The sequence below is a fragment of the Balaenoptera borealis genome (assembly GCF_965194805.1).
Source record: "Balaenoptera borealis genome assembly, chromosome: 3".
NCBI classification, from domain to species: domain Eukaryota; kingdom Metazoa; phylum Chordata; class Mammalia; order Artiodactyla; family Balaenopteridae; genus Balaenoptera; species Balaenoptera borealis.
Genome location: NC_138866.1, coordinates 31,716,993 through 31,728,402, shown reverse-complemented (window position 1 = coordinate 31,728,402; position 11,410 = coordinate 31,716,993). Strand labels below are relative to the sequence as shown.

At 47.1% G+C, this 11,410-nt stretch overlaps 1 protein-coding gene across 4 annotated transcripts in view; it reads right to left on the bottom strand.

The window, feature by feature from the left end:
- Positions 1-6,773: 6,773 nt before the first annotated feature.
- The window catches only part of SLC8A3 (solute carrier family 8 member A3), a 270,004-nt gene continuing 265,367 nt past the window's right edge, over positions 6,774-11,410 (bottom strand). For all 4 annotated transcript variants that reach the window (XM_082384328.1, XM_082384327.1, XM_082384329.1 and 1 more), the window contains 2 exons: positions 10,663-10,938; positions 6,774-8,860 (listed from right to left, as the gene is read on the bottom strand). In XM_082384328.1, the coding sequence (XP_082240454.1) occupies positions 8,484-8,860; positions 10,663-10,938 (653 nt within the window). In that variant the 3' untranslated portion in view covers positions 6,774-8,483. The remainder of the gene's footprint in view (positions 8,861-10,662; positions 10,939-11,410) is intronic.

Genomic DNA, 11,410 nt, shown 5'->3' with positions numbered 1-11,410 from the left:
TGGGGGAGGGGTGGAGGAAGAGGGGTTGGGAGGAATGAGACACCTCAAACTGGAAAAACAAACTAGAAATTGGCTGAGGTGTCTCTGCTGGGCTGCTGGGGTTTGAGGTTTTCACACTCGTGACTAAGGAGGGCTGCAGGGCAGCGTGTGGCTATTTTAAGTAATTTCAGAATAGACGCTCAGGAGAATGGCAACTGCTCTGGAAATCTGCTAGGGAGATTGTTCCAGACTCAGCCCAGGTCTCTGCTGAATCCAGGCTCCTGGACACTTCCACTTGGGTGTCCCACAAGCCCTGAAAACTCAATATAACTAACACTGGACACGCCATCTCCACCCACCTCTCCTCAGTGCTGGGTACACCAGCCAACCACTCCCCCAAGCCTGGGACCCCAGAGCCCTGCTTGCTTCCTCCCTACAATGTCTTTCCCTCCTTGCCCATCCAGTCTGTTGCCATGTCCTGTGAATTCCCCCCCTTAATTCTCTCTCCTCTGGGACCTCCTCTCCAACCCCCCCCCCCCCCACTGCCACCATTCCATCTGCTTCTTTCAGTGGTCGATAGTTGTAAATGGTCTCTGGCCTCCCCTCCATCCACTCTCCACCTCAACCATCCTCCACGACACAGACAGCTCAGACTGAGCTAATGAAAAAGCAAATCAGATCATGTTACTCTCCTGCCCAAAGTCCCTCAGTGGGGCGACACTGAATTGTGTCCCGCCCACAAATTCATATGTTGAAGCCCTAACTTCCAATGTGACTATATTTGGAGATGGGCCCTTTAAGGAGGTAATCAAGGTTAGATGAGGTCATAAGGATGAGGCCCTAATCCAATAGAACTGGTGTCCTCATAAGAAGAGGAAGAGATACCGGAGATCTCTCTCTGTGCCCAGAGAAAAGGCCATTTGAAGACACAGTGAGAAGGTGACCATCTGCAAGTCAGGAAGAGACGCCTCCCCAGAAACCAACCCTGTCAGCACCTTGATCATGGACTTCTAGCTTCCAGAACTGTGAGAAAATAAATTTCTGTTGTTTAAGCCGCCCAATCTGTGTTATTTTGTTATGGCACCCTGAGCAGACTAATACAATAGATTTGGAGATGAATATAGTTGCCTTAGTTTAGCCCACAAAGCTAAACTTCTTGATCTGGTTGTGATCTTCAACCACTCCTCCCATATACACTCTCCTGAAAATTGTGCACATCTCATTGTTGTGATGCTGGCACACTACACTGGTGTACGTCCAGTTAAGCCCTGCTGCCTTCACATTCAGTCCACTCTTCAATCATGTACATTACACCACTCCGTGCCCCACGCTGTTCAGTGCCTTCACTTCTCATGCTTCCTCCTGGGGCAACAATATCAATAATAACATAAATAATGAGAAATCTACTAGGCAGTGAGATGCATAAATTATATCAGTTATATATTTTAATCCCCCAAACTCTAGAGGAGGTAAAAGTACCTTAATTATGTAATGGACTGAAAAACACGAGACTTCAGCACCTTAGGTGACATAGCCAGGGTCACTCTGCCAGTGATATGACAGCAGAACTTGAACCCAGGTCTCCACAAATAAGCCATTCTCTTCTCTCCATCACTTCTCCATACAGCGTTGCCAAACTGCCTGGGATGTCTGTCCTCACCTGTCTTCCTTGTATAGCTAATTATGTCTTGTCCTTCTAAACTTGGCTCACCCAGTCTGACTCTTGGTGCTTCCTCCTGAATTCTCCTAAACCATCCTGATCGTACCCTAGCTATGGCCCTGAGCTTTCAGGAGGAATACAGTGAAAATTGCAGTCACTATTTTAGCATATTTTCTTAATTTGTCACTGGGGAGTGGTCAATGAAAATCCTTGAGTTGGTGAAAAGATTTTCTTTGTTTGATATTTTAAAACAACAATGAGGTATTACCTCACACTGATCAGAATGGCCATCATCAAAAAGTCTACGAATAATAAATGCTGGAGAGGGTGTGGAGAAAAGGGACCCCCCCCTACCCTGTTAGTGGGAATTAAATTGGTGCAGCCACTATGGAGAACAGTATGGCGATTCCTTAAAAAACTGAAAATAGAGTTATCGTATGATCCAGCGATCCCACTCCTGGGCATATGTCTGGACAAAACTATAATTTGAAAAGGCACATGTACCCCTATGTTCATAGCAGCACTGTTTACAATAGCCAAGACATGGAAGCAACCTAAGTATCCATCGACAGATGAATGGATAGAGATGATGCAGTATGTATACACAATGGAATATTACTCAGCCATAAAAAAGAATGAAATATTGCCATTTGTAGCAACGTGGATGGACCTAGAGATTATCCTACTAAGTGCAGTAAGTCAGACAAAGACAAATATCACACGCTATCACTTATATATGGAATCTTAAAAAATGATACAAATGAACTTATGTACAAAACAGAAATAAACTCACAGACATAGAAAGCAAACTTAAGAGATTTGGCCATAGTGTTTCTGCTAACATCTTTCGTGGACTCAGAGTGCCTTATCTATTGCCATGATATATTTTTAACACAGCCTTTAATCAGAGGCACTAGTCTTAGCACATTTCTTATCACTCAAAGGTGGCTGTCTTGACATAATATTGGAATGACCTGTTGCAGGCTCAATTACAGCACCAGCTAGGAGATAATACCTTGTGAGGTTGGGATGCTATCCCACTGAATGCAGTGTATGCTTTAAATTGGGGGCCAGTATACAGTGCTGACTTCTTCTAGACAGGATGCATACATCTGAGGATCAAGGAGTGGAGGTGGGGTGACCCCTCTCATCATATGCCCAATAATCCTCTTGAAAAATTTTACTTTTTGCCCCTACAACCTTGGGCTCAGTAGGTCTGGAGGTCCTAATGCCTAACGGAGAAATGCCTCCACCAGGGAACACAGTTGTGGCTTTGATGATTTAGAAGTTGAAGCTACTCTCTAACCATTTCAGATTATTTATGCCAAGAAACTAACAGGCAGAAGAGATCACTGAGCTGGGTGGGGTGATTATCCCAGTTATTTAGGGTGTACTGGGCTGCTACACAATGAGAGTAAGAAGGACTATGTTTGGAACCTTGGGATTCATTGGGGGTGCCTTTTCATACTCCATTTCCTGAGGGTACGGATCAATGAAAAACTGGAGCAATGCACCAAGAATTCAAATTCTGTGGGATGAAGGTTTGAGTATTCACACCAGGTAAAGAACTTCATCCAGCTGAAGTGCTAGCTGAGAGTAATGGGACATGGAATGTTTGGGAAAAGATGACAGCATGACATAGTAGAAGGTGTGTGTGCAGGGACTACCATTTACTAGTAGTAGCAATTCTGTACTAAGTCTTACTCTGTAAGACAGTTGTAATATTTTTTGGTGACCAACCATCCCTATTTCCCAGGACTGAGGGGTTTCCTAAAATATGTGAATTTCAGTGCTAAACCCAGGAAAGTCCTGGAGAAACCAAGACAAGTCATCCTATTTATGTTCCTAACTTTCTTCTTGAATACTATGAAAGTAAACAATGCTTGTCTTACACACCCAACAGGTGCATATGCAGATAATAAGCAGTGACTTTGAAATCTGGTAGACCTATGTAGTTAAGTCCAGCTCTGCCACTCACTTGCAGGATGACCTTGGCCAGACTACGTGGCTTCTCCCAAGGCTTCACCTCCTTCTGCAAGCCCGCAGGTATTTCTGTCCACCATGACCCACTTTACTATTAGCATGAAAGACTCTATATGGGCTGTTGTCCCTTTCTTTATCACTCTTTCTTTGATGCCAAACATATCTGCCCCACTTCTCCAATGTGCCAAGGGGCTTGCCTGACATGGGGGTCCTGGTGCCCCTTGGCCATCCCTCTAAATCTTAACCTCTGTGCCCCATGCAGGCTGAGGAGCTAGAGACCTGCTTCTGCTACAGAAGCAAGACCATGGAGAGCTTTTCTCCACTTCCATGAAGCCTGCCTGGACCAACATATAGAGGAACGGTATGTTGGCTGAAGTGGTCTGAGGCCATCCACCTACCACCCCCCCAACCCCGAACACTGGCAGTCCCCTGGAACATGTCAGACCCCGATGGCACCAGCTGTAAGGGATTTTACCACAAACCATTAATGTGAGGTGAAAGGAATATTTCCAGGGTACATGCTAGGTATAGGGCACTATGGTAATTGCCTTGAAAAATCGTTCATTTAACCTTTGCAACAACTGTATGTCTGGATTGGAGAAACTGAGGCTAAGGGAGGTTAAAGTCACTTGTTTAAAAATCCCACGAAAGGTAAAAATGGTATAACTGGGATTCAAACCTCACAGAATACTGGAGGTTAGCACCAACACGTGGAAGGCCAAAATGCAAAACCCAGACCGTGACCCCATAGCAGGTGTCACATGCATAAATGGCTCCAGGGACCAGGAGGTCCTGTGAATGAAAGTGGCAGGCTGGGTAGGGACTCTGGTGAATCGAGAACATAAAGCCTGTCTACACGGGGTGACCACTGATCAGCTCCATTGGAGTGTTGCCATGAGGGAATGCCCACGCGGTGTGGCCAGAGAAGCCAAAATCCAGATTTTTACACAAAATGTTTGTTTTAAAACACTGACAAGCCTGCTGCCTTGTGTAGAAGAAAGCCACCTGCTGACTGGGACCATTCTCACTGGATTATTACGTGAGTGAGAAATGCACTTTCATTTTGCTCAGCCCCGACATACTGGGGTTTCTTTATTATAGCAGCTAACATTACTCTAAGTAATAAATGAGTCAAGGGGATGGGAATGCTGTGGCTCTGCCAGGAAAAAATGCTGAAAATGACGTGCACAACGGCTGGCTGTGTCTTTTTCACACTAATAGACAGGCCATGGAGCCAAGGGATTGCGAATGGACATCTGCTATGCTCCGCCAGATGAGGTTGATGGGCAGTTTGATAACACACACACACACACACACACACTGCTCTTGTATATATATTCTAGAATCTCAGTGTTAAAGGTAGAAGTAATGGGCTTCAGAGGCCATCTATTAAAACCTTATTTGTAGTTCAGGAAACTGAGAGGAGGGAGACTGGCTCAAGTCCACAGAACTGGTCAGTGGTGGCATCTCGACTAGTACCAGGTCCTCAGATTCCTCTTCCTCATTCTCTGTGGTTTATCTCAGCTTGACAAAGCCTAACATCTGGATAACCCAGAAAGGACTCACAAAAGGGGAGAGATGGGGAGGAACTGATTTCATGATTCTGCATCTACCATTTCGTCGGCTGAAGGGCATTTTTCATTATCAACTTTGTGGCTGGCAAAAAATTGAAAGAGTCTTCCAGACAAGTCCTTCTCCCGGACTGCTTTTTTGGTGTTGTTTTGTGTCCTTTTGAATGCTATCCTCTAGCCATGACAACTCTTGTTAACCCATGACCCCACCAGCCCCTGATTTACCCTTGTGCCTTCGAGCATGCTGTTTCTTCTCGAATGTTCTTCACCACCAAGCCCCCTCACCAAGTTAAATCACTACTTATTCTTCCTTCAAGATCCTACCTAACTGTTCCATTCTCTGTGAAGTCTTCTTCAATTCTTGCAGGCTGAGTCAGTGTTTCTTTCTGTCATGTCCCTGTGATGCCCTGTCTATGACATTCTTCGACCACTCATGGCATAGAACTGTAATTTTTCTTCACACCTTGATGGCTCATATGCTTCATAGGCTTCTTCCCATCACTTAACTTTTGGAAAGGGTGACAGTACATACAACGTGGTCGCCACCCTCCTCTCCTTACCTGAGTTGTTCAGACCAGGAGTGGACACATGACACAAAGTAATCAGACCACAGCACCCCAACCCCTTTGACACAGCCTTCTACAAGGGTTCTGCCTTTGGGGACTGGCCCTTTGGGGATGGAAAATGGGCCACATTTTCTCCATTGAACCCGCGCTCAGATTTAAAAAGGGATGTTCTAGTTCGTTGTGGGGAACAGAGCTGTGAGGTCATGGTAGAGTGTCAGGGCTGGTGGCAGTGCCGGCCACGTGCAAGACAAACAAAGCAAGAGCACGTTGGGGGTGGGGAAGGAAGTGGATAGGACTGACAGGGAGAAGGAGGAAGGACGGGGGACACCTTGTGGTTTCGGGGAGGTGGAACGTGGCCTTGGTTCCTGAGGGCTTTCAGGCGCCCATGGCCTGCCGTGCTCCTGCCTTGGGTTCCACAAGAGCCCCCCACCAGGCCTTCGCAGTATCGCCCCCACCCCCTTCATTTCTTGAACTAGCTTAATGGGTTTCTGCTTCTTGTAACCAAAAGAGCCTTGGTTAAAAGAAGTTCTACCTGCCTCTCTGTACTGTGAGTTTCTTGAGGTCAGGAACTCTATCTTACTCTTCATGGTAGCACCAGAATGTAGCTAAAGGCACACAGGGTGCTCAAAATACATTTGTTGAAAGAGTCATGAATAAATGAATGAATGAATGTGCCTATTGGTAATTAATACACTGCGCTGTTTGTCCAGCTGGAATCCTGCCCTACCAGGCCTTTCTAATACAAAAAGCTCTTTCCCCTTTAATCATCACAGCTCCACCTCTTACGTCCTCCAGCGTCTTAAAGTCCAGACTTTGACAGGTGGCATTGTCCTGAAGCATTTTTTGCTTTAAAAATCCTGGGTCTGGCACATTGGCATCTGAGGAGACGACAGATACAAATAGGAGACACAAATAGGAGATGACACTTTCACCTCAACCACTTCAGCTCCAGAAGGAACCCAAGGTGACCCCCTAGACCTTTTCCTGAGGCAACATGGGGAGAAGCAAGCTGTCTTTAGAGAGATATAAGTGTAGCTTTTATTTTTTTTTTTTAAACCAACCCAACATTTCCACTGGCAACTGTCAACACAGCTTATGACATGAACACTGTTTCTTTTTCAGCTATTTTTTTCTTAAAAAATGTGTTTAAAATTAAACAGGTGTTTTTTTAATTACTTCTTTTCCCTTAAAAAATGTATTTATGTCAATGCAGAAAGCCTAAAGATCTGTGGGCAGTCTTTTGGTGATTTCATATGTGTGGTTATTTGTGTGTGTGTGTGTGTGTGTGTGTGTGTGTGTGTGCATGCATGCATGTATGTGTGTGCATGTGTGTGTGTGTTTTAAAGCCAGGTCCTTTCAAAATTTGTTGGGAAAAGGTCTGTAGGGCACGCCAATCTCTCTATAAACTCAGGCTCCATGGGATTATGGCAGCTTTGATTCCTCCTACTGGGGCAAGAAATAGCCCATAGGCTGGAAAAAGAGCTTCAAGAGGTTTAAAAACAAGCAGGAATGTGGGAGAGATGAGGAATTCCAGTTCCTGTCTTGTGAAAATGCTTTCAAATGTGACCGGAGAGTCCAGGAGAGGTGGAAGGAGGTCCTCATTTTCTTATAAAACTCCAAGTTTTTGCATTAAATCAAAAGATACAGTCAGAGCTCTTAGTCTGGTGCATTAGGAAGTGAGGGTGTGGTAAAGCTGACATTTCTCAGAAGCACTGACATTTTAAATATAATCTTTTCCCTTAAAGATCTCACTAGGTGGACATCGCGTCTCTCCTGCCTCAGATACGAAGCCAAAGATGTTCTAGAAGGCATATAGCCCTTCTGTTTCCCTAGCTGCCCTATGTTATCATATTCCATTCCTATTTTTGTCCCCTATCTCCCGCTTGGTGGGTCTTCCTGCAGAAGGGTAAACATATAGACATTGACACAACGAGACAGAATTCGAAAGGCTCGGGCAGGGAAGAGAAAAATGACTTCTTGTTTTAAACTGGATTTCGACAGTAGCTTGATAGAAAGCTGTGCTCCTGCCACAGTCCCCGTTCTTTAGTGCCCCACCAGGGTGTGCAAACTTACTGCCACCCAAATGCCACCAGTCCATTCAAGAATGAAGAGAATAAACGGGGGGTGGGGGGGGAAGGACCTCGATGGAGCAAGAGACAGCTGTTACCCAGTGCAAGTGGGAGAGGGTGTGTCTGCAAGTTCATGCCTCTACCCATCGGCTCAGACCTTGAGCTCCTTCACAGCACCGTTGTCACTAACCTCAGAGAGAAAAGACAAGATGAACAAACAAATGATGAGCAAAACCTGATGGGAAAATGAAAGCCACCACGATAATGAAAAGAGAACCCCGAGCCAGCCACGTGGATAGGACTCATTTTCAAGCCTCGCCAGTGGAGTGAGAGAACGGTGATGTATCCAACCGGACAGACAGGAGAAACCCTGCCCCTGAGGAAAGTAGAAGCAAAGGAATAATCAGAAGGTGGAACAGAAGGTGGTGAAAGGGTCTGATTTTGTTATGGGTCAGGGACATGGCGGGAAGATGGGCTGGAGTTGGATTTGTCGCTGTTGTTGGTTTGTATTGAATTAAATACTTTGTAAAATGGGTATTTCCTCCATTCTGTTGGATTGATTAAGACTCCGCCCTTTCAGTTCACTGCCAGGGCCTGGTCGGGTGAAGTTCCTGGGGCTCGGGTCCTGATACTGCCTCTCCAGGGCTGCTGCGGCTCAGAACCCCTTGATGTAGCAGTAGGCTTCCAGCGTGGCAAAGAGTATGTAGAGAAGCCACAGGCTCACAAAGAGCCAAGTCGTGGCCAGCTTGCAGCCACGAGGGCCGCCCAGCTCCCCGCCCAGGTGGGGTCGCCGGCGGTACAAGAGCACGCTGATGCACACAAACGCAAAGATGGTGAAGAGGGTGACAGAGAAGGCCAGCGTGCCCTCTGACACGTGGAACTCCTGTCCCTGCAGGGCCCAGTAGATGGCGGCCACGGTCCAGGCCAGGCCAATGCCCAGGAACACGTTGACGGCGTTGCTGCCCGTGACATTGCCAATGGAGGCATCTGCGTACACGTCCTGGATGGCGGCTGCTTTGCTGGCAAACGTATCTGGAAAGAGGCAGAGACAAACAAGAGCTGGTGGGAGGCTGAGGCGTGGAGGGCCTACCTTTGAGTGTGTCCAGTAAGGCAGCTGGGGCCATCAGGCCGAGTCCGGGAATGACAGGTGGGGGCATGGGGGCTACCCCCAGCTCTGCCATGAATAAGCTGTGTGGCCTTGGATGGGTCACCTTACTTCTCTGGGCTTCCCGTTCCTCATCTGCCTGCGTCTGAAAGATTCCCAAGGTTTTTTCTGGTCATGGTATTTACTGAATGGGTTTATTATTCTCCTTTGACTACTTTTTCAGTAAGGGGTGTTTGCTTTCCCATAATATCTCCCCAGGGAACTTTGACATCCAGGGAAGCTTCTTACAGTTAAGTGCCTGATTGCACCTGTCACACGGGGCATTTACTTACGTAACAGACTGTGATTGAGCCCATGGGCTTAGCATTGCGCTAGGTGCTGGATTTATGGGGACGGAGGACATGCTGGGGAACTGTGATGGGGAGATACAAGGGGAGCTGTGGACTCAAGGAAGACGGGGCTCTGCCTTTGCAGTTAATATACAGAGCACAGGGCCTTGCAGGCTGTTTGACTTTAGATGTCAGCATGACTTGTAGGCACTGGAAGGACTGCCAGCCACCCTTTTATTTGACAAGTTAGGAAAAATAAGGTTCAAGGAATCTACTCAAGGTAAGTTATCAGGAGATTTGTCCTGAAAACCCTCATGTTAAGAGCCCTTTCCGTAGCATCACCTTACATCCAAAGAGCTTCAGCCAAAGCCACACATCAGCTGAGTGGACCACAGGATAACCTTCAAGCCCCTAATGCTGCCAGCTGTTCTCCGGACACACTGCAAGGACTTGGCTGTGCCCCAACTCTCCCTTGCCCGGCTTGTCCTGGCTTGCCTCCTTGTTGCCAATTTTCTCCCAGAGAAAACCTCTTGCCTTTTCTTGCCTATGACCTTGCTTTAAAAATTTTTTTAACCTCTGATTCTCTGTAACTTCTTCCCACATCTGTTCCTTTTACCCATATCTGCTCCTTCCCCTCTGATGGCTCCAGTCCCTCGAGGCTCTGGAGCACAGAAATAAATCGCACATGGAGATTTATAAACTCCACATGGAGAGGGAAGCATGTCTGTCTTGTTTCCCATTATTGTCCCAGCAACCAGCACAAGACTGGATCAGGCTCAGTAAACATTTGTCTAATGAATAAATAAAGGCATGCCTGTTCCTGTTCATCTTTAGGTGTTTATAAGAAAAAAAAGGAATATGTAATTCATCATATGAAAGGACGAGAGCTTGCAAAGCTTCCTTCACCTATCCTGCTGTGAGACACTTTGTACTCACGGGTGTCCTAAGCAGAGGAGGCTGGTGGGCATTTCTCCAGCACATCTTCAAGCAGGCTAATCTGCAGCCAGAGGGAAATGGCCTATTCATCTGATGTGGAGGTTAAGAAATTGGCCACTTACTTGAGCAGGTAACTTAACCTCTGTGGGCCTCAGTCTCCTCATCTGTCAAGTGGGGATAATAACTCTCCTTATTGAATAGGGTTTGGGTGAGCATTACAGGGCTAAAACAGGTGAGCTGCTTAGCATACATACTTCTTGACACATCAAAAGTGCTCAGGAAATGTTAGCTATCATTCTTAATCGTGGCAATGACCCCTTTGATTGACTTCTATGCACCTTAGGGGCAGAGGCTCTGTTAAGCTCAGATCTGAGATGGTAAGGAAGATAATGAGGCAAAGTGAGTAGGGGTCACTCGAACCAGGTAATACCCTCTTTGCAAATCCAAGCACCCCTCACTCTTACCTGGCACAGAGGTGCCAAACGCCACAAAAACAACAGCCGTGACCGAGTCCTTGAGGCCAATGGTGCAGCCGAAGTGGGAGGCCAGATCCCCGATGACAGCTGTGAGCATGCCGATGATGAGAATGGAGACGACGAAGCAGGCCCAGCCATGGCAATACTCTGTGGGGGGCACGCAGGCAAACAGCACCTTCCAGAAGACCGTTAGGAAGTGCATGACGTAGTCAAAGCAGGAGGGCAGCCTCTCCTCACCTGACTCATCCTCATCCTCGTCCCCGGCTGCAGGCAAGACAAACAGGCCCAAGAAAGGACAGCGGGGTCAGATCCCCATTCATGAGCAAGTCAAGTCCAACCCACATCATGAGCATCATTGGCTGCACGGAGACTCCAGCTCTCTCCTGGGCAGCTGGTGCGGGCACCAGAAAACAGGCGGGAAATAGAAAACGAGTTGGGGTGCCCCATTGGTCAATTTGAATGCAGGGCACCCAGGGAGAGTGGGTGAGAGAGGACAGGGGAGTAGGAAAGGGAAGAGAAAGAGATGAAGAGAAAGGATGTGAGAACGTGAGAGGGACAGGGCAGTGGGAGAGAGAGGGAGGAGGATGGAACAGGCGCGGGGTTGCCTAGGTGAAGGAAAGCGAAATTAGTTGTGTTTCCACTCTTCACTGGACACCCATGGGGCTCCTCTCTAATCTTCCTGACGTGACTGCTGCAATAACCTCGTGGTTCTGGTCATTATCCATCCCCAGCAGGA